At 43.1% G+C, this 21,544-nt stretch overlaps 1 protein-coding gene across 1 annotated transcript in view; it reads left to right on the top strand.

The window, feature by feature from the left end:
* LOXHD1 (lipoxygenase homology PLAT domains 1) overlaps positions 1 to 21,544 on the top strand; it is a 310,109-nt gene that overhangs the window by 113,431 nt on the left and 175,134 nt on the right. Inside the window, exon 10 of the mRNA XM_074952316.1 lies at positions 20,394 to 20,492. Within this exon, the coding sequence (XP_074808417.1) occupies positions 20,394 to 20,492 (99 nt within the window). The remainder of the gene's footprint in view (positions 1 to 20,393; positions 20,493 to 21,544) is intronic.

The following is a 21,544-nucleotide window of genomic DNA, read 5'->3' as shown; positions in this document are numbered from 1 at the left end:
ATTCTTCCTGTTACTAATGCCATAACACTGATTGTACTTGCACTGTGTTCTTAAAGAATTTTGTCCTTCTAATGAGTTGTGTCTTTCTAAGGGAGGTTTTTATGCATGAAAGAAATATGAAATATCCTTTAATACTCATAAGTGAGTAAAAATGCATGTGGGAGCCATTTATAAGAGCAGGACCCTGCAGGATCTGAATGAGACAATGTCTGGAGCCACTCAGCCAAAAATCCACCCAGTGACTACATACCTCCCATTGTGACTGTGTGCTCTGATATGTTTTGTTGCTTCTATATTCCATTTAGTCTGTGAACTAGAAGAGCTCATGATACTTTAGAGGGATTGCAGGGAGGTAGCATATGATTCGAAGCAGTGCTCAATCAAAGAGATTCCTCAAGGGCGAGCAAACTGCCCAAGCTGTTTCTCAGTGGATCCTTTAAATGACACAACCGTTTCCTTGAATCCAGTATTGTTCCTTTTTGGGGTGGCTGATTCAAATTTAAGTGTGTGATTTCCTGCACCCTCTTCAAAGGCCCGTCTCTCTGCTTATGTGGACTTATACAGTCAAGAGGGATGGAAAAGGCTCACAGACCAGACCCTCAGCTGGTGTAAATCAACATTGTGCCACTGATTTCAGTGGAGCGATCTTGATTTGCACCACATGATGATCTAGTCCCATGTATTTATCGGTATAGTGAAGTGGTTTCATCTTCTGTGCTGGCCAACTACACTGTGTTTGGTGCTGTACATGCAGAATGGATGTAAATAACATGGTTCCTGTCCCAAGGAACTTGCACAGGTACAAGGAGAGAGGCCATAGAAATTTCTACAGAAATGTTTGCCATCATGTCATCTATTTAGTTTATTTTATCTGCTAGAAAATCATCCTTTGAAATTCTGCAACCTGTAAACGACACAATTGTCCAGATGAACCTGGGGAGTTGGATCTAGTCCAGAGATAAGAGTGAAATGAGGAAAGGATTGGACGCCTTCCAGGCATTAGGTATGAATTTGTAACAGAAGAGGACTAACTCAGCTGTGTTAGGTTGCAATTCTGCTTGAACCATAATTAATGAAAGATAAGTGTTCACAGGCTGCTGAGGTGAACTGTCAACCTGTCAAACATTCATGTAAATTTATCTGAATTCATTTAGCTCCAGCTGAATCATGAAGGTCTGAAATGAGATTGTGGTATGATTTTCCTTGTACACACAAGCTGTTTGCCCTAAGAGTCTTTTTTTTTTTTAATCTGAAAAGGATGAAACAGAGACATTTAATCCTGTCTCACTGGTATTTTCCAGGCTACTAGGCAAATGAATAATTAAGTGCACAGGTGATTGTGTGTCTGTCTGTCTGTCTGTGTGTAGCTAAAGATTAGTTATTCCCGACAAAAGCCATGTTCTGACTGGCAGAGTACAAGACAGGAATTCTTGTCTCTGATGAATTTTCTGATTCCTTCTGTTCTCATTTCTTGTATCATTTTTTCCCCTCTTGGGAGCCTTCAGTCCTTCTTTGTGAACATTCTAGGCACAGATGTTGGCGACTGGGTTTTCTTACTCTTCTCTCCACCTACAACTGCAGTAGTGACCTGATAAATTCTCCTGTGGTATGCAGACTCTCATCCTCCCTTTTTCTCCACTCCCTTTCACACAGCATATTCAACTGGTTCTGTCCTATGGTCTTTGTCTGGAGGTTTCCCTCACCTTTCACGATTGATGGTTTATTTTTCATTCATGAAATACATAGGTGACTGCTTAGAAGTGCAGGTTTTCTGTCACTTGTCTGAGATCTGGACTGTAGGAAACAATACATTGTGAGGGGGAGACTTTCATGATTTTTGAAGAATTTCAGTATTTTTCTGTAGAGCGTTCACCTTTCAACAGCCTCTCTACTCTGTATATTATGGGGTTGTTACAGCTTTACTATAAACACACTAGTTTTCACTTGCAGAGGTATTCATTTGGGATTGAATTCACCCCGTGCATAGCCCTATGTACCGCTTAAGTCACACCTAACACCTCAGAACAGGGATTTAAGTAGTGCCATAGGCCTTCTGTACGGGCGGGATTTCACCCTCTCTCTTACAAAATCAGAATTCCAGCCAGAGTGCAACGGGATCTACAGAGCTGCCATTTCCTCGATCCACCTTCTTTTGTTTGTATTGATTTAAACATTGTTAGATTTTTAAAATCTCTCTTTCAGAGTAAGTCCTTACCTGTGTTACTAACCGATTATTAAAATCCAAAGGCTTGTTACAAATCAAATGTTTATGCTCTGTGTTTATCTGCTGAGTTCCACTCAGGTTGAACAATGAAGAGACTAGTCAGCTTCTAGTTAGTTTTTGACTTCTGGTTCTCATGCTGTCAGAGTTCCCTCCCAACTCTGAACTCTAGGGTACAGATGTGGGGACCCGCATGAAAGACCCCCTATGCTTATTTCTACCAGCTTAGGTTAAAACTTCCCCAAGGCACAAATTCTTTGCCCTTGGAGGGTACGCTGCCACCACCAAGTGATTTAACAAAGAATCAGGGAAAGGACCACTTGGAGTTCCTATTCCCCCAAAATATCCCCCCAAGCCATTACACCCCCTTTCCTGGGGAGGCTTGAGAATAATATCCTAACCAATTGGTTACAAACTGATCACAGACCCAAACCCCTGGGTCTTAGGACCATAGAGAAATCAGTCAGGCTCTTAAAAGAAACAGAACTTTATTAGAAAGAAAAAAGGTAAAAGAAGCACCTCTGTAAAATTAGAAGGGAAGCTAATCTCACAGGGCAATCAGATTTAAAACACAGAGAATTTCCCTCTGCGCAAAAACTTTAGAGTTACAAAAAGAAAACCAGGAATACTCTCAGCACAGAGAAAATCACAAGCCAAAACAAAAGTAAACTAACACATTTCCTTGCTAGTACTTACTAATTTTAATGGAGTTGGATTGCTTACTTTCTTGATCTCTCTCCGGCAAGCACACAGAACAGACAGACCAAGCCTCCTCCCCCCCCACCCACCCCACCAGATTTGAAAGTATCTTGTCCCTTATTAGTCCTTTTGTTCAGGTGCCAGCTAGGTTACCTGAGCTTCTTAACCCTTTACAGGTAAAAGGATTTTGTGCCTGTGGCCAGGAGGGATTTTATAGTACTGTATACAGGAAGGTTGTTACCCTTCCCTTTATATTTATGACACATGCACTAGCAAATTCTGCCAGGTTCTAGTTATAAATCCCTACAAGCACCAGTACAAGAACCTGGTTAGGCAGATTGACATGACTGTTCTGATGGAAATGAGGGTTTCAAAAACATTAAATGGTTTCTATTAACAGTAGGCTTTTAAAAATTTAAAACAAAACATAAAAACTCCAAAGACCTCCCCCTAAACTTTGAGCTGGAACCACCTGACAGAGTCACTTGAAAGCGGAGCAGATAGAGAATCAGATCAGGCCAGGTAAAACAGTTATTGCAATTCTGCCCCTCATTTACATAGCCCCTTTTGTTCCTTGTGCTCCACGCTATTCTCTCACGTCACTCTTCCCTTCATCCATTTGTCTCATTCTTGGATTAATGCCTTTTGCCTTGTCACCCCTTATGCTTCCATCAGTTTACCAAGTGTGATGAGTTCCCTCCGGGGTGCCACCTGGAACTGGGGTACCACCAAGCCCCCCACCCACCAGCCTAGGCTCCCTCTCACACTGTCATGCTGTGACAAGCTGCAAAGGCCTCCAGCCTGCACTTTCACCAGAATACATACAGGTAGAGACATACCCAGCTGCACTTACATATAGACACTCTGACCAGCCACTGCATAGGAAGGCTACAGCTAGGGTAACTCCCAGCTCCTCAGGCATGCACTCTCTCTGGAGTGTAAACCCAAAATTATACCGTCTTGTGCTGCACAGGGAACTGTACAGTGTAAACTCATAAAATTTGCCCCCTCCCTCAATGTGGAGAGGAATATGCAACAGCCTTTTGCTCCTGAGCTAAGATACCATACACTTCACTCCAACTCACTGGTTTAGATAAAGCAAAAACAAGTTTATTAACTACAAAAGATAGATTTTACATGATTATAAATGATCAAAGCAGATTACCTAGAAAATAATCAAAAAATGCAAACTAATCTTAATATACTAAATAGATTGGATATGAATAGCAGATTCTCACCCAGAGATAATACAAGCAGACTGCAGATTCTTAAGGGGCAAGATGCACTTGCTTTACAGATTGGAATCCCCAGGTGTTTCATTCACAGGCTAGAAATCTCTTTAGCCTGGGTCCAGCACTTCCCCCAGTTCAGTCTTTGCTCCTCAGATGTTTCCAAGAGTCTTCTTGTGAGGGGAGTTGAAGAACACCCGATGATGTCACTCCCTGCCTTATATAGCTTTTGCATATGGCGGGAACCCTTTGTTCCCAAAACTTGGTTCCCAGCCCAGCCTGTGGAAAAACACTGACATCCCAAGATGGAGTCTAGAGACATGTGGTCTCATCACATGTCCTTGTAGAGTCATTACTTGGAGGCTGTTTGTAGCATTCTCAGGAAGGCTCACCAGGTGGGAGATAAGCTTCTCCTAAGGCCTATTTTTTTTCCTAATGGCCCACTGCCCTGAATAGGCCCTCTTTCCCCCCCCACACACACACACTATCTGGACTGAAAGCATCTTGTCTAGTGGGAGTTATTCAGGTGTAACTACATTGGAAATACAGATACATAGTCAATATTCATAACTTCAGATACAAAAATGATACACGCATACAAACAGAATAATCATATTCAGCAAATCATAACTTTTCCAATGACACCTCACATGGCATATCTTACATAAAATACGTCATAATTATACTATAATCATATCATAAAATCACTATGAAAAATATGGAGTGCTGTGTCACACCAAACACCATCTCTCTTTCCCCAAATCCTTCCTTAAGACCCATTTCTTTCACAACAATTTTCCAGGACTGGAAAATCTGATCTCCAGGATATATGTGCCAGCAGACTAAGTGACCTTGGGTGAAATCCTGGCTTCACGGGAGCCAATGGGAGTTTTGCCATTCACTTCAATTTGGCTAATTTACTCCTTGTCTTTTTATGGCCTGACCAAAAATCTACTGAGGTCAAGGGAGTCTTTCCATTGATTTCAGTAGGCTTTGATCGGAGCCTTTTTGTGTGTGTGTGTGTGTGTGTGTGTGTGTGTGTGTTTATAGCACTGCACGGCCGAGCTGTGTTTTCTCTATAGCAGTAGGTTGAATTGTGGTGGGGATTGGATTGAGAGGGAGCTGGTGAGTTTGGCTGGGCCAACAACCCTTCCCTCAAACCAGGTGGAGGCTAGTTATAGTTTAAAAACTGATCTGTAGAAGCACCTTAAGCTTTGGAGGGGCCCATTTTTTAAAAAAAAAAATCTAACAAAATAAAAATGAACAGTAAAGATGATTAAAAATGCAACCAAAATCCATATTTTTATTCCATGAACATTGAATTGAAAAATATGGGCAAAGTTTCAAAAATGTATTGATCAGTTTCAATAATTAAAAATAGAGATTCTCAAAAGGTGACAGTCGTGACTGTGATAGCTCAGTGACTATAGTTATTGGTTTGATGAAAAGGGTTCATCTGAAGTTCCCTGCTGAATGACCTGAGTTCCTGAGGCCTGGTCTACACTACAGAGTTAGGTCGATACAAGGCAGCTTACATCGACCTAACTATGGAAGTGTCTACACTTAAATTTCGTTCTCGCCAACGTAACTGTCCCACTACACCGACTGAACTCCACCTCCACGAGTGGAGTAGAGTCAAGGTAAATGTAGTTAGGTCAACACCATGTCAGTGTAGACACTGCGTTGCTTATGTCAACTGTTACTGGCTTTCAGGAGCCTTCCTACAATGCCCCCACACTGACAGTACAATCAATACAAGCACTCCTGCCGAGGTCGCACAGTACCAACACAAGGAGCGAAGTGTAGACAGACACAAGCGATGTAATTACTGTGGCGGCTGTATGCCGATATAAATTAGGTCGACTTAATTTTGTAGTGTAGATATGGCCTCAAGGAGAATATGTCATATTTAATGTACCTGTCAGAAAAACTTCTTTATCCTCTCCCAGCCCCCTGATCCATAAACACAGTGCCATATGCCCATGGTCCTTTGACAATTATGGTGCTACAGATTCTTATTTACCCAAACACTGCTGTTGGTAGCCCGGATTAATTTACAGCATAGATATTAATTGCAAGGAAGGGATCTTGTTCAATCTTATGTGGTTTCCCTTCCCTTCATGAATTCTTAGGGTTGTGTGACTGCAACTGAACCTTTGCACAAAGGGCCTTATCTAAACTGAAGTCAATGGGAAGCTTTCCATTGGTGTTAATGGCTTTGGACCAAACCCCCATTAGGAAACGAAATTGCTGCCAACTTTCAGGGGATTGAGAATAGTAACATTAGGACATAATACATGGCTCCTGGTGTATTGCTAAAGCACCAGTGTTTGGAACTCTTTTGGATTGAGCTAAGCATTGCCAAACAAAACATGGGAGCACCTTCACTGCACAGCCTGCATTCGAGGTGGCAGGAACCTTGCACCTTGCTTTGGAACTATTCCCATGGTTGATGTTCTCTTCCCTGTTTAGGTGAAGCTCAAAGCAGCACTGGCAGGCTGCTGTGTCCAGACCTCCTCAGCTGGAAGGAGGAGCCATCTGGTTCCTCATGTGTCCACATAAAAAAAACCCAACATCAACACTGAAACAAGTTGGCTCCTTGTTGGGAGTCTGACCAGAGAGCCAATGACTGAATTGTCACAGATATTGAACTGCCTTGCCATACCTAAGAGAGGTCTATCTAGGTCAGGACTGAGAAATATTGGTAGGGAGTGAGAAGAAGTTTGTACTGTCATTGTACCTATTCTCAAAAAGAAAAGGAGTACTTGTGGCACGTTAGAGACTAACCAATTTATTTGAGCATAAGCTTCTATGAGCTACAGCTCACTTCATCGGATGCATCATGAAAGCTTATGCTCAAATAAATTGGTTAGTGCCACAAGTACTCCTTTTCTTTTTGTGGATACAGACTAACACAGCTGCTACTCTGAAACCTGTACCTATTCTATGGTTTAATGATCTTCGTGCTCCAGGGCTGTCAATCCAAAACCTTTTGCCTTTTCACTGTGGTTTTGTCTAGATTAAGAAAAGTGGCTGGGATTTGCTAACATGCTAGCTAAACATGGCCTGATCATGACCTTTTCCCTTGTGAAGCCACAGGTTAATCATTTTAACCTCAATTTAGCTGGTTGAGGTCTGCCGTAGGCTTTCCACCACATACCTGCACACTAGGGATAAGGCTGTGGTTAGGCCAGGATTATCTAGTGCATGTTAGCAGACCATGACCTAACCCAGACCTCTTTTCCTAATCTAGATAAATCCTGTAAGAACATTCTTTTACAAAGAGAAAAAAAGGAAGCTAATTTTCAAAAGGGCCCTTTACTTTTCTAAGCCTTAAAACCAATAAAGAAGCATAAGCATCCAGAAATAAACTTATACTTTGCATTGTTTAAGTGAATACTGAATTATAGATTATAATGTTTTCATGACATCCTGCCAACGTGGCTATTCCAAACAGGTTCAGAACTAAAGACTGGTCTCCAACTGGCTCCTAGGCTCCAAAGTTGCTAAAGTTCAAACACGATGGCTATAAATGTTTCAGATAACAGTTTATGCAAACCCTAACAAGGCTACATATTTAGAATAGGACAAAATTATTACTGTACCCTGTGTGTGAGCTCAAACCATCTAACTGTTCCATTTGCTTAATTAGTGATAACTCTTTCTTTGGGAAAAGTTTAATGTTATCCAGCTTATTAATAATAAATTTGATTACAATGGAGTTGTATTATGTCTCAGAAATCTAAAAGGGCTATTGAACAAACATGTCATTCTTCTTGCTAGGAAGCAGATGTAATGCATTGTTCATCATAAACTTGAGGGAGGAAGCAGCCAGCTTAATTTAGTGTATATATTATCCTCAATGTTAAAAGCACCAGGAGTTGCTCACTGATTTATACTATTATTTTTATTATTTGGCAAAAATTTAACATTATAAATAAAGATTAGCCATATCTGTGACTACATCTAAGTAATACAGCTGCCTAAATTGCTTCCCTAAAAGAACACATCTGGCAACAAGAAATTGAATCATTATGGATGGGAACTAACAACGAATCCTCGGAGTGAGTTTCTGTATGTGAGTAAATTATTGAAGTTCAGCTGATCAAACTGAATATTGACATGGGTCTGTTACTTCTTCACATGCTTTCATAGCCACTTGTTGGTATGTTCTTGTGTAGGGTGAAGGTAGTGAGATCAACCAGGGAGATTGCGACTGAGTCCTTCAACAATCAGAGGAAAAGAAAGACCATGATCAATAAGGACCATAGAATACATTTTCTTCAAATTTTATTATGGTTGGACTTTATCTCCCAAACTACCCAGAACTTGTTTGTCTGGGATGTGTATCAGTATATGCAAGATTAACATGTGTTAGGTAATCAGTGAGTGTTTGAGTCGAGTCTAGACACAATCTGCGCTATTCAGAGACTAAGAATGAGGTTTGCTTGTTTGTTTGTTTTTTGCTAGGAGGAAGGCTTCACAACTCCCTTTTGTTATGTTTTAATATTAGCCAACGTGAGGAATTATGAGTTCTTGACGCAGTTAGGGCTTGAAAAAGCCCTCCGTTCAGCAAAGCACTTAAGCATGTGCTTAAATTCATCCTGATTCAATGGGATTTAAGCACATGCTCAAATGCTTTGCTGAATCAGGACTTAAATATTCTAAATTGTGGCCAGTATTTCTTAATAATAGGCACAGTGCTACAAGCAATGGTATAGCAAAGCTCTTTGGACTTGGACTTGAGATAAAATTTGGTGTGATCCTGCTAGATTTTTGGCTTGATTTTGCAAACTCTCTTTATGCAGAATACCCATTGAGTTTAATAGGAGTTTTGCACATTCTAGGGTTGCTGAATTGGGACTTTAAGTGAGGCTGAACCAATGAAAAATTATGAGAATCTTTGAAAGCTGTGAGAGTTAAGTAAAACTAAAGGAACTCAACTCAATACACCAGTGCTTCATCTGTAGATTGCTTCTGATGAACTGTTTCACAGGAATGTCCCTATTGTATTCCATATATTCTCAGCATTTTGATGGAGATGAAGTGGGTGAGGTAATATCTTTTATTGAACCAACTTCTGTGGACCAACATAAGTTGATTCAACAAAAGATGTTACCTCACCCACCTTGTCTCCCTCATATCCTGGGGCCAACATGGGACCAACAACAGCACTGCAAAAAACATTTTGATGCACGTTTTAATTTCATACTGAGGTCACACCTGTTGGGGCTTGATCTTGTGGTCTCTGGGCTCCACAATGCTGAAATGAACAGCTGAATTAAGCACAAGAGGGTATTGGGCAAAAGGAGAATAATCATAATACTCAATGGAGGAAACAATCATTTCCCTTTTTCCTTTTACTGTTAGGTTTTGTTGCATAATAGCAATCATCTCGATTGCTCTGGAGCATACTCAGAGCAAAACAACTTTTGAGACTAATTAGCTTTGTTTCAGGGTTGCTTCAGACGTAGCAGCTGTTTCTAAATGTCTGTACTACAAAGTAATAGAAATACTCTCTGGAGTTTCTTCCCTAGTAGTACTGCATTTTGATAGGGTGATAGTCGTGATCAAATTCAGTTAATAGGAAAGCATCACTGAACTCTTCATAAACATCCCCTGTCCTCCAAATGCTCTTGTACCTCCAGCAAATACACAAGCAGTCTGAATTCCCAGTTCAAATATTCAGGTGAAGAAGCTATTCACAGGTTATGAAAGCTGCCATTCATTACAAAGGGTAGTCGTCAATTACTATTGACAGGAATTAATTATTCTGAGGCACAGAAAGGACCTGCTGATCTAATGAGTTCCACATTTTTCTTGTGGGGACGGGGGAAAAGATCTTTTATTGGACATTGTACAATGTTTTTATGCAGCAAAAAGCCAAGCCTTTCCAAAGATGCTGGAGCAATGTGTATAGTGGGGGTGCTGAGAGCCACTGACTGTAAACCCTGTATATGATGGACTCTCCTTCCAGCCAGGGTATGCAGCAGCGGCCATAGTTTCAGCACCTGTGAGCATCTCTCTCTGGGAGACTGAGCTGACTCCTCTTGAGATCAAGGGGAGTTTTTCCATTGACTTTAATGGCAGTTGTTCTGGGTTCTTGCTGTTTGTCTCACTCTGCCTGTTATATGGCCCCTATTATTTGTAGTCAGCAGGGAACAATTACCACCCTCCTTTCACAGTGAGCTACTGAGGCACAGAGGGTGGGATTCACAAAGGTGCTTAGTCACCGAAGCCCCCAGACTTAGGCACCAACGTTCTGATTTTAGGTGCCACTGAGATCCATAACCCCCCTGCTCGGCTGCCACTAAACCCTGTGGGCACCTAAACTTGCTTGGCACCTACGTTTTTGTGGTAAAAGTCCCCTAGGTGCCTATGTTTCTGCCTCCAAGTATGTGTACTGCAGCCTTCCCCTGGCTGTCTGGACACCTATCTCCTGCCTAAGTCCCAGAGTGAATCATGAACCAGGGAAAGGTTGGTGTGACAAGTTCCCCCAGGGTGCCACCTGGAACTGGGGTACCACTGAGCCTTCATACCCACCAGCCTGGGCTCCCTCTCACACTGTGCTGCTGTGACAAGCTGCAAAGCCCTCCAGCCTGCACTCTCACCAGCATTCACATGGTGGGGATACACCCGACTGCAGTTACATGCAGACTCTCTAACCACCATCCTCCCAGCCTAGGACCCCAGAGCAGTACTCCCCTAGTCAAATCTGGCCAATATATGGGTTTAATATATATGTGAAGAGGCGAATGGGGGAAGCAAACATCACAGTTGAGTGCCCTAACCACTGCGCTAAGGGTGAAAAGGGAGGTCCTCCTCCCTGTCCTCGCCTTCCTCATCTCCCCATCTCCTCCGGCTGTTTTGTGTAGATCTATGCAGTCACTGAGCATGCCTGCTGCCATAGGCGCTGATTTTTATTTTTTCCCGGGGGCACTCCACCCCTGCTCAGCCCCGCCACTACTTCACCTCTCCCTCCGATGCCTTGCTCTTGCTCCGCCTCTTCCCGCCCCCACTCCGTCCCCTCCCCCATGGTGCCACCCTTGCTCCACCTCTTCCTGCTCCCGTTCCGCCCCCTCCCTGAGGCCCCCGCATGCACACCGCTGGCTGCTCTCTGCCCTCCGCCAAACCCCTCTCCCAGCTGCCGAACAGCTGATTGGGGGCGGGCTGCTGAACAGCTGATAGGCAGGGCCCCGCAGAACAGCTGTGGCTGGTGGGTGCTGAGCACCCACTATTTTTTTCCATGGCTGCTCCAGCCCCAGAGCACCCATGGAGTTGGCATCTGTGCCTGTTGGATCAGGGCCCCCACACACATTAGGTGGACAAATGCCTATCTTCCCCCAGCTCGTTACTTGCTAGCAGAAAGAGGCACCTCCCTGAAGCCCGGACTTAGGCACCTATCTCTGAGAGCGGGTTGGCGCTTAGCACATACCTCTCTCATTGGCATCTCCCATTAGCTAGCTTAGGCAGTTTCCTGCTTAGCATGTGCTGGCTTTTGTGGATGGCATTCTAAGGCACCTCTCTGTCTCCATTCATTGTATAGGGCGCCTAGGTGCCTAACTCAGGCTTTGTGAAACGTGGTGTATTCCTGTGATTTTTCTCAGCACTTAAAAGCTGTTGCAATGCTCAGTACCGAATTGCCTACGTCCCTTTGTGACCAGAGAGAGAAAGTGAATTTTTGAAGGTCACATAAAGAATCTATAGCAAAGCTAGGAATTGAACATCCATCACCTGAGTCACAGGCCAGTGCCTTGCCCACAGTACCATGCTTCCTTCTTCTGCTAGGGTGAATTATTCTGCTTTTCAGATTAGTTATGAGTCAATTTCTAGGGCTGCAATAAAGCTGGAGTGTCAGAAATCACAGGCAATAGGGCTGGCTCGTTTCTGCATGCTCCATCGCGTCTTTATGGATCCCAAACACGCGGTGGAGTAACAGTCACAGTGTTCGTCAATGTGGGGATGCATTTTAACAGACTATTCCCATGGCTGTGTTTGTAAAATGGAATTAAAATTACTAGAACTCATCTAGCTAGGTAATCACAACGCTGCCCAGAGTTAGATCTCTGGCTTTTACCCAGTGTGCTATATATCAGATGGCTGTGCCATTGCTTGATTGTTTGACACCCTGCTGGTAACCTGCCACATTGCAGGTCATGCACAAGGAAGCTAGTCAGAAATATATAATAGAGAGCTTCACCGAGCACAGTGGGAGATGATAGCTTTAAGTAATGAAGCATAATCCTCCCTGCTTATTGCAATAGATGAGTTCGGTAGCTCGTGTTTGACGGTGCCATCTAGTGTCTGAAATAAGATTAGCTAAACTATTAGCCCTCTCCTCCCCCTCCCCCAGCACTTTCTTTCTTTTTTTTTTTTTAAAGTACTGATGAGATTCTTTCTTACGGAATTTCAGGAGACAGACATCATATATCCAATGACTGACTGACAGCTAAATGAACTGCACGGTTAGTGGAATAGTGTGGCATGGCAGAAACGGCATCTGGTCAATGTCAATTTGCAAGCGGAAGGAGAGACTGAGTTTAAGCTGAATGGAAAATAAGGAAGTGGTTTTCAAATTTCTGAATGGACTGGGATGTATCCATAAGTTGTCCACAGCTACGGAAGTAAGAGTAATTTAGACCAAGTAGGGATGCTATGGAGTGACTAAATGGAATCCTTGAAATGCATTATTTATTTGTATTACAGGGGGGGCTGAAAAGCCCCAGCCAAGATCAAGGCTCCATTACATTTAGTGCTGGACATATTCCGTAGTAAGGGACAGTTTCTGCTCCAAAGGGTACAATTTAACTAGACAAGAGGGGGGGAAAGGGAGATTTACACATGTAGAACTGATACCCAAAGAGAGAGAGACAGATTACTTGCCCAGGGTTTATGGGATGTCTGCGGAACAGCTGGGAATTGAGCTGAATCCCGGGCTGGTGCCAACAATCACACGACTCTACCACTTCACAACAAAACAAACCCTGAGCCCTTAAATGCTAGAAAACTCAATCTAACGCCAGGTGGAATTACCAGTCAGTTCACTTGGCTGTTGACAGCTGCACCCAAATTTGTTAGGAGCATACAATGCAATAAAGCACTTGACTACCACACCTCCCACTTCTTCAGTACACCCAGGCCATGTCAGTTAGTGCCACCCCCTTACTTTCCAGAGATAGCATCTATCTAACATCTCTAAGAATCCTTCCTGGGGACTGCTTTATGAGTGCCGCTTTCCTAGATGAGTTGTGTCAGTGGAAGCTGGAATGCCTGTAAGCGCACAGCATACATGATTGCATAGAAAAAGAAAAGGACGGTAGACATTATACACACATAGGATATACCCTTGCAGGTTACACAGGTTGTGCAGTAGTTACCGTGAAGATGTAGGGACATCAGGAAATAGTTGAAAGCTCTAATTTCGGAAAAGCTGAAATATGATGTTCCTTAAACACAATGTGAAATTGACATTTGTCAGCTATTCACTGAATAGCAGCCATGAAACTGACAAGAATGTCAATTTCCTTAGCAGCTCTGCAGCAGGTAGCCAGCCTGACTTGTGATGGGCCCCCAGGGCTGCTAGGCTCTCTTCTACTGCTGGGGCTCTAGAGTCTGGCAGGTGTCCTGCCATGGAGTGGGGATCTTAGCAGCCTGAAAAGACCTGGCTTTAGCCAAGGCTGCTGCCACAGAGCAGGGACCCTACCAGCTCCCAGAGCCCTGGCTTCAGCCAGGAATCTGGGGTTGGCAGGCTCCCTGCCACAGTATGGGCAAATTCCCATATTTAAAACTGTACAATTACAGGAATCAAATATGCTGGTCCATGTGACGATAACCTCCAAGATCAACAAAGAAATATATGCGTGTTTTTTTTTTTTTTACAAATTACATGTATGCATGTACTGTAATTACAGCACTGGTTTGACAGATATGTCCTGTATTAGTGGGCACAGGAGGAAACTAAGTGTACCAAATGAATAATATAAAAACAATTTCATATATATCTCTGCAGATATCTAGTCTGCAGAGTGTACATTTTTATTATGATCAGACAACACTCATTTCCCAGATGAAAGCCCAACCATGGGGCTATTGTCTATTCAGGGGTGGGGTGAGGTCCCTTTCTCTCTCATTTTGTTGTGAAAAACTTTGAAAGGTCTAATCTTCATTCTGATGTGTAACAAAAACAAATATTGAAATATCTTTTTTTTTTTTGTGAAACGGAATTTGTGTTGTCTGAAAGTTAACCACATGCACAAGTGTTTCCAAGATCAGGGCTATAGCACTTTAGTTTTGAAAGTTTTTTTCTTCCTCCTCTGCCTGTGCAACACGACACTTGGTCCCATCAGCTCTTCCAACTAGATGGTTGATCCATGAAGTCATTGCCTCAAATTTTCATCCTAGGATGTCAATGAAATCTTCAAGGTATCTTATCTGGCAAGCACTTGTACAATCATATCTCTCACTGACTGGTCATGCTCTGAGAAAGTCAGGGTACTAGCTGCTGTTTTCAAAAATGGGTCTGCTCTGGCTGTGGCTTGAAGAAGTCCTCTCTGCTGTCTTGTTTGGACACTTATTCCCTGATTCTGATCCTGTAAATTGCTCTGTGCGGGATACAACAGGGACCAGCGAGAGGTTCTGTCACTGCTTGTCCTGAAACCTCAGTGGCTTAAAATGCTTTGCTGCTATAGCTCCCTGTCTGGATGCTTCCAGCCAGCAGACAACTATGCACTGAGTATCTGTGTGATAAATAGCCCTGGTTTAGCAACTCTGACTCCAGAAGCCTGCTTGTTGCAACACATCCACACTCTGCTCTTCACCAGCCTTGATTACTACTAGTCAAGTGACCTCAACATACCCCCCCCATTCTGAATGTCCCCAAAACCATCTGCCCTGAAATGTCCAGCCCCTATTGGAACATTTGGTAATAAGGTCTGTTGCTCCTTTAAAGAGACAAAAACAACAGTTTGTTGCGTTAACTGGAGTTAAACAATCACTTTGATTCAAACACAGCACTGGGTTAGTTTAGATTGAAAGTAAATGAAGTTTATTAATAAAAAGAGAGGATTGGAAGTGAGTTCAAGTGTAAGGGAGAAAGACAGAAATGGTTACCAGAAAATACATGTGAGAAAGTGAAATCCCTTGGGGCTCTTTGCCCCTCTCTTTTTTATAATCCAGTGAACCTTTGAAATGGGCCCTTCTCAAAGTCCTGTGCCCCTGCTGTGAGGAGAGGTGCCATGGAGTCTGATGGAGAAGGTTCCATGCTGGTTTCTTCCCCACTGATGCTTCTATCATGCATGTTGATCTGACCCTGCAGCCTCCAATATGCTAATGAATGGCTGCTTGACTGTGGTTACCAATTGTCTGTGATTGCACCTGGATGGAGGCATCAGCCTTTTTGTCTGGAAAAAACCTGTTTACCTGCACCCTAGACTTACTGGTTCAAACACATGTTAGTCCCATATTTCTTTCACATTTGTACAGTCCTTTGGGCATTTACCATACATACAACATAAAAGAATATTAATGATCACTGTGTTACTTGTTTTTCCAATGATACCTTACACAACACCTGTTAGATACAGATTATGATGTACACTGAATCAGGGTACAATGAACTGGTCAGGCCAGCTGAAACGCACTACCTGATACCAGAGCCCCTTGCTCTCTGACACTGGGATGCTCTTAGGGTCACAGCATGTTTCCCCCTTCGCTAGATTGGGGACTCAAGGCCTAATAGTGTTGTTAGTAGCATGTGGGCACAGAAGTCCACCAGCAAGATCAAAGCTTTAAACTGTACCAACTCTATCTTTGGCTATTAGAAATGAGAACTCTCTGGGGTTTGCATCTCCTGTTGTTGCATTAGCTGTACTAGCAAAAGTCTTCAAGAGTCCTCCCTATTGGGAGTCAGGTTCTGCCCTTTACTTCTTGTTGTTGATTATGAAGGGCATTTTAACTCATATTATTTTATTGTGTGTTGATGCATTTGTGAGAGGGGCTCTTCAACTGTCAACTTGATTTTTAGTCTATTTAAAAAATTAGCTGTGAGAGGTACTGTATTTGCCCCACAGCCCCCCTGGCCAAATTTGTAGTTCTTCAGTTGCATTTCCTACTTGTTCAATAAAAACTCATCAACACATCTTAAAACAGGAATACTAAAGACTTGTAGCAAACTACCCAGAAACAGTCTCTAGACCAGGGAATAGTTGGCAAATAATAAAAATGTACAAGTCATTTATAGGCTGTTCGTGGAGAGAGCCATCACTGAATACATTATTTGCTGCATGTTGTTCACTCAGGTCTAAATATACATGGAGCTTGCCACCTGGTATAAAGAAAGATGAGTACTGCTCCAATACAGTCAGTCGACTAAACTAGGGTACGATTTTTAAAATTGCCAAACATTGTCCTAAATTTCCTCCCATTGAAGTCAGTGGACATTTTTCCATTGATATCAATGGGAGCGGGGTTAGGCTAACCTTGATCACATCTGAAAAATCCCATCCCTAGTTTTGAAGAGCCTGGGCAATGGAAATATAATCTGTGCTTCTTATTGATGTAATTGTTTTTCGGGCTCCTTCGTGCCACATATGATATAGCATTGCATTTTAGCATTGCAATGTCAAAGGTACGGTGCTTGATACCTTCACTCGCTTATGGCTTTTTTTATATTCTAGAAAGCAGCAGAATTTTTAAACTGGATGGGGTAGCGGGATGGGACCTTTCCAAGTCTTTGCACTGCTTCAGTTGACTGATCTTTCTTCAAAATATTTGTTATCACCTGCTCTTGCTGAGTGTCATAGAATCATAGAATCATAGAATATCAGGGTTGGAAGGGACCCCAGAAGGTCATCTAGTCCAACCCCCTGCTCGAAGCAGGACCAATTCCCAGTTAAATCATCCCAGCCAGGGCTTTGTCAAGCCTGACCTTAAAAACCTCTAAGGAAGGAGATTCTACCACCTCCCTAGGTAACGCATTCCAGTGTTTCACCACCCTCTTAGTGAAAAAGTTTTTCCTAATATCCAATCTAAACCTCCCCCATTGCAACTTGAGACCATTACTCCTCGTTCTGTCATCTGCTACCATTGAGAACAGTCTAGAGCCATCCTCTTTGGAACCCCCTTTCAGGTAGTTGAAAGCAGCTATCAAATCCCCCCTCATTCTTCTCTTCTGCAGACTAAACAATCCCAGCTCCCTCAGCCTCTCCTCCTAAGTCATGTGCTCTAGACCCCTAATCATTTTTGTTGCCCTTCGCTGGACTCTCTCCAATTTATCCACATCCTTCTTGTAGTGTGGGGCCCAAAACTGGACACAGTACTCCAGATGAGGCCTCACCAGTGTCGAATAGAGGGGAACGATCACGTCCCTCGATCTGCTCGCTATGCCCCTACTTATACATCCCAAAATGCCATTGGCCTTCTTGGCAACAAGGGCACACTGCTGACTCATATCCAGCTTCTCGTCCACTGTCACCCCTAGGTCCTTTTCCGCAGAACTGCTGCCTAGCCATTCGGTCCCTAGTCTGTAGCTGTGCATTGGATTCTTCCATCCTAAGTGCAGGACCCTGCACTTATCCTTATTGAACCTCATCAGATTTCTTTTGGCCCAATCCTCCAATTTGTCTAGGTCCTTCTGTATCCTATCCCTCCCCTCCAGCGTATCTACCACTCCTCCCAGTTTAGTATCATCCGCAAATTTGCTGAGAGTGCAATCCACACCATCCTCCAGATCATTTATGAAGATATCGAACAAAACCGGCCCCAGGACTGACCCCTGGGGCACTCCACTTGACACCGGCTGCCAACTAGACATGGAGCCATTGATCACTACCCGTTGAGCCCGACAATCTAGCCAGCTTTCTACCCACCTTATAGTGCATTCATCCAGCCCATACTTCCTTAACTTGCTGACAAGAATACTGTGGGAGACCGTGTCAAAAGCTTTGCTAAAGTCAAGAAACAATACATCCACTGCTTTCCCTTCATCCACAGAACCAGTAATCTCATCATAAAAGGCGATTAGATTAGTCAGGCATGACCTTCCCTTGGTGAATCCATGCTGACTGTTCTTGATCACTTTCCTCTCATGTAAGTGCTTCAGGATTGATTCTTTGAGGACCTGCTCCATGATTTTTCCAGGGACTGAGGTGAGGCTGACTGGCCTGTAGTTCCCAGGATCCTCCTTCTTCCCTTTTTTAAAGATTGGCACTACATTAGCCTTTTTCCAGTCATCCGGGACTTCCCCCGTTCGCCACGAGTTTTCAAAGATAATGGCCAAGGGCTCTGCAATCACAGCCGCCAATTCCTTCAGCACTCTCGGATGCAACTCATCCGGCCCCATGGACTTGTGCACGTCCAGCTTTTCTAAATAGTCCCTAACCACCTCTATCTCCACAGAGGGCTGGCCATCTCTTCCCCATTTTGTGATGCCCAGCGCAGCAGTCTGGGAGCTGACCTTGTTAGTGAAAACAGAGGCAAAAAAAGCATTGAGTACATTAGCTTTTTCCACATCCTCTGTCACTAGGTTGCCTCCCTCATTCAGTAAGGGGCCCACACTTTCCTTGGCTTTCTTCTTGTTGCCAACATACCTGAAGAAACCCTTCTTGTTACTCTTGACATCTCTTGCTAGCTGCAGCTCCAGGTGCGATTTGGCCCTCCTGATATCTTTCCTACATGCCCGAGCAATATTTTTATACTCTTCCCTGGTCATATGTCCAACCTTCCACTTCTTGTAAGCTTCTTTTTTATGTTTAAGATCCGCTAGGATTTCACCATTAAGCCAAGCTGGTCGCCTGCCATGTTTACTATTCTTTCGACTCATCGGGATGGTTTGTCCCTGTAACCTCAACAGGGATTCCTTGAAATACAGCCAGCTCTCCTGGACTCCCTTCCCCTTCATGTTAGTCCCCCAGGGGATCCTGGCCATCTGTTCCCTGAGGGAGTCGAAGTTTGCTTTCCTGAAGTCCAGGGTCCGTATCCTGCTGCTTACCTTTCTTCCCTGCGTCAGGATCCTGAACTCAACCAACTCATGGTCACTGCCTCCCAGATTCCCATCCACTTTTGCTTCCCCCACTAATTCTACCCTGTCTGCTAAGTTGCAAAGTTAGCTGCAGTGTAGTGTTCAGAATTGATGTAGATCTAAACTTGAGCAGTTGTTTGGGTTACACCGATCATTGATCTTTCAGAAAAACAAGGCTAACACGTGTTTAATGGCCATGTGTCAGCACCATAATTTGAACCACTTGTGTCATTTGTTCAAACTTCCAATAAAAAGGCCAAGAACTGAATGATCTGCACCTGAGAAGTGGACACCAAACGTCACTGAGATCTGACTGGGCAAAAGGTCTTCCTTGAATGGTTTGCACGCCTTCCACAGAGGGAGAGAAGATGATCCAATGCATAGGGTACTAGCCTAGCCTAGCTTGTGGGATGCCTGGGTTCAATTCCCTCCTGTGCCACACGCATCCTGTCTGAGCTTGGATAAGTCATTTAGTCTCTCTGTGCTTCAGTTCCCTATCTGTAAAATGGGAATAATAGCACTTCCCTTCTTCAGAGGGGTGTTATCAGGATAAATACATTAAAGATTGTGAGGTGTTTGGCTAGTCCAGTGATTTGGGGTGGGGGTGTTTATAAGTACTGTAGATAGAAGAAGCACAGAGTATCAGATGTCTCTGTGGCACAGTTTCCAACCCCACAGAGAGCTCACTACAGAATTAGGATGGGGGGGCTAATGCAAGAGGGGGGATTGCACAATACCCTCCAGCAGAGTCTCCGCAGATGTTGCCACTCTTATTAGGAGAGGGATCAGTGTAGGATTAATTCTGGTAAAGTTTTGGGGGAGTATTTCAATTGCCTTGGCTAAGCTTTGGTTTTCCTTCTTTATTGAAATTTTCTTGTATGCGTTGGCATCCTGGCTCTCCCTATGGTGGTAGTCTTACAACAGCCAGGAAAGGCTGTGAATGGTGGCCTGCGTACACATGTTGGGTGAAATCCTGACCCCCATAATGGCAAAACTCCCACTGACTTCAGTGGGACCAGTATTTCACTCTTTGAGTCTGTTGCAATAGTTACCATAGCATTCTGTGTACTAACCATTATGAACAGTGGCTCCTAGCATCCCATCTTGTCCAAGTGCTTCCAAGGCATATTGCACCACAGTGGCAGGTCTGGTGTGGATCTGTATGCTTTATGTTGATCCATGGCTTGTATTGTTAATATGCTGGGCATTTCTCCTTCTTTCTTTGCAGTTAACAAGTATGTGGTCAAAGTGTTTACCGGAGACATTAGCGGCAGTGGAACAGATGCTGATGTCTTCATTAATATCTTTGGCGAGAATGGAGACACAGGTATTCAAATGCAAATCATTTCCTAAAATACTTTTGCCTGCTCTGCCCTAGGTGAGCCTGATATCTGAACAACAAACAGCACAATCTGGAAAATGCAAAATGATTTGGCTCCGTGAAAGGACAACAAATGGCCTGTCTAGTTTAGGATTTTTCAGACCCATAATTTTCAGCAGGTGCAACAGCAGAACAGCTGGAATGTGAACAAGGGTCAGGCTTTTCTACCACTGTGTCATCTAACACAAAAATTCCTGGTATAGACACTCGGGCATAGACCAATTCAACAGGGAAACAATCCACCAAAATATCTGATGTTAATGTGATACCCATACATGAAGGGAAAGCAAAATATTGGCAATCCCTTTTGGGAAGCTGAGAGAAGAATTTTGTCCACACATATTATTTCAAACTTTAATTGTGGACTATGATTGAATCTCTGTCCATTTAAAGTGTGATCATGTCACCATTTGTATCACCATTTAATTCAAATCAGCTGATAAGATGCATTTATTTTATGAAACAGAGGCTGTAGCAAAACATGATAGTATGCACTTGATTTTAGTAAACATTATGTTTCATCTATAAGATCAGAATAATAACTAGAGATGGGCCCAAACCAAACCCACCCTTACAGAAAAGTCTTCAAGACTTCAGTAAAAAAATGAAGTCCTTTCTATAGTTTAACTATCCTATAGAATTTAATAGAGAATGATATAACTTCTCTTGCATTCTGTGAAATGGTTCATAAACATCTGTTGAAATGATTTCATTCCCTATTAAATTCTATGGGCTTTTAGAGTAATTAATGTAGTACACTATTGGTTTTATCCCTGTTCAATTCTTTAACACTTTTCCATAAAAACAAACTCCTTTGAGTTCACAGGTGTTCAAAATCCAAACCTGGATCCTAATTTTGCAAATAACTCCTCTCTTTATAGTGGTCTGGAACAAAATCCAGGATCCAAATGCCCCTGAGCTTTGAGACATAGTAAATCTGGAATTCTGCAGCTTGTATCTACCCCTAAAAGTATTTTAAATGGTTGGATAGATTTTTA

Source organism: Natator depressus, chromosome 5, assembly GCF_965152275.1.
Source record: "Natator depressus isolate rNatDep1 chromosome 5, rNatDep2.hap1, whole genome shotgun sequence".
Taxonomy (NCBI): Eukaryota; Metazoa; Chordata; order Testudines; family Cheloniidae; genus Natator; species Natator depressus.
Note: the sequence above shows the minus strand (reverse complement) of the source record. Positions and strands in the feature narration are given on the sequence as shown.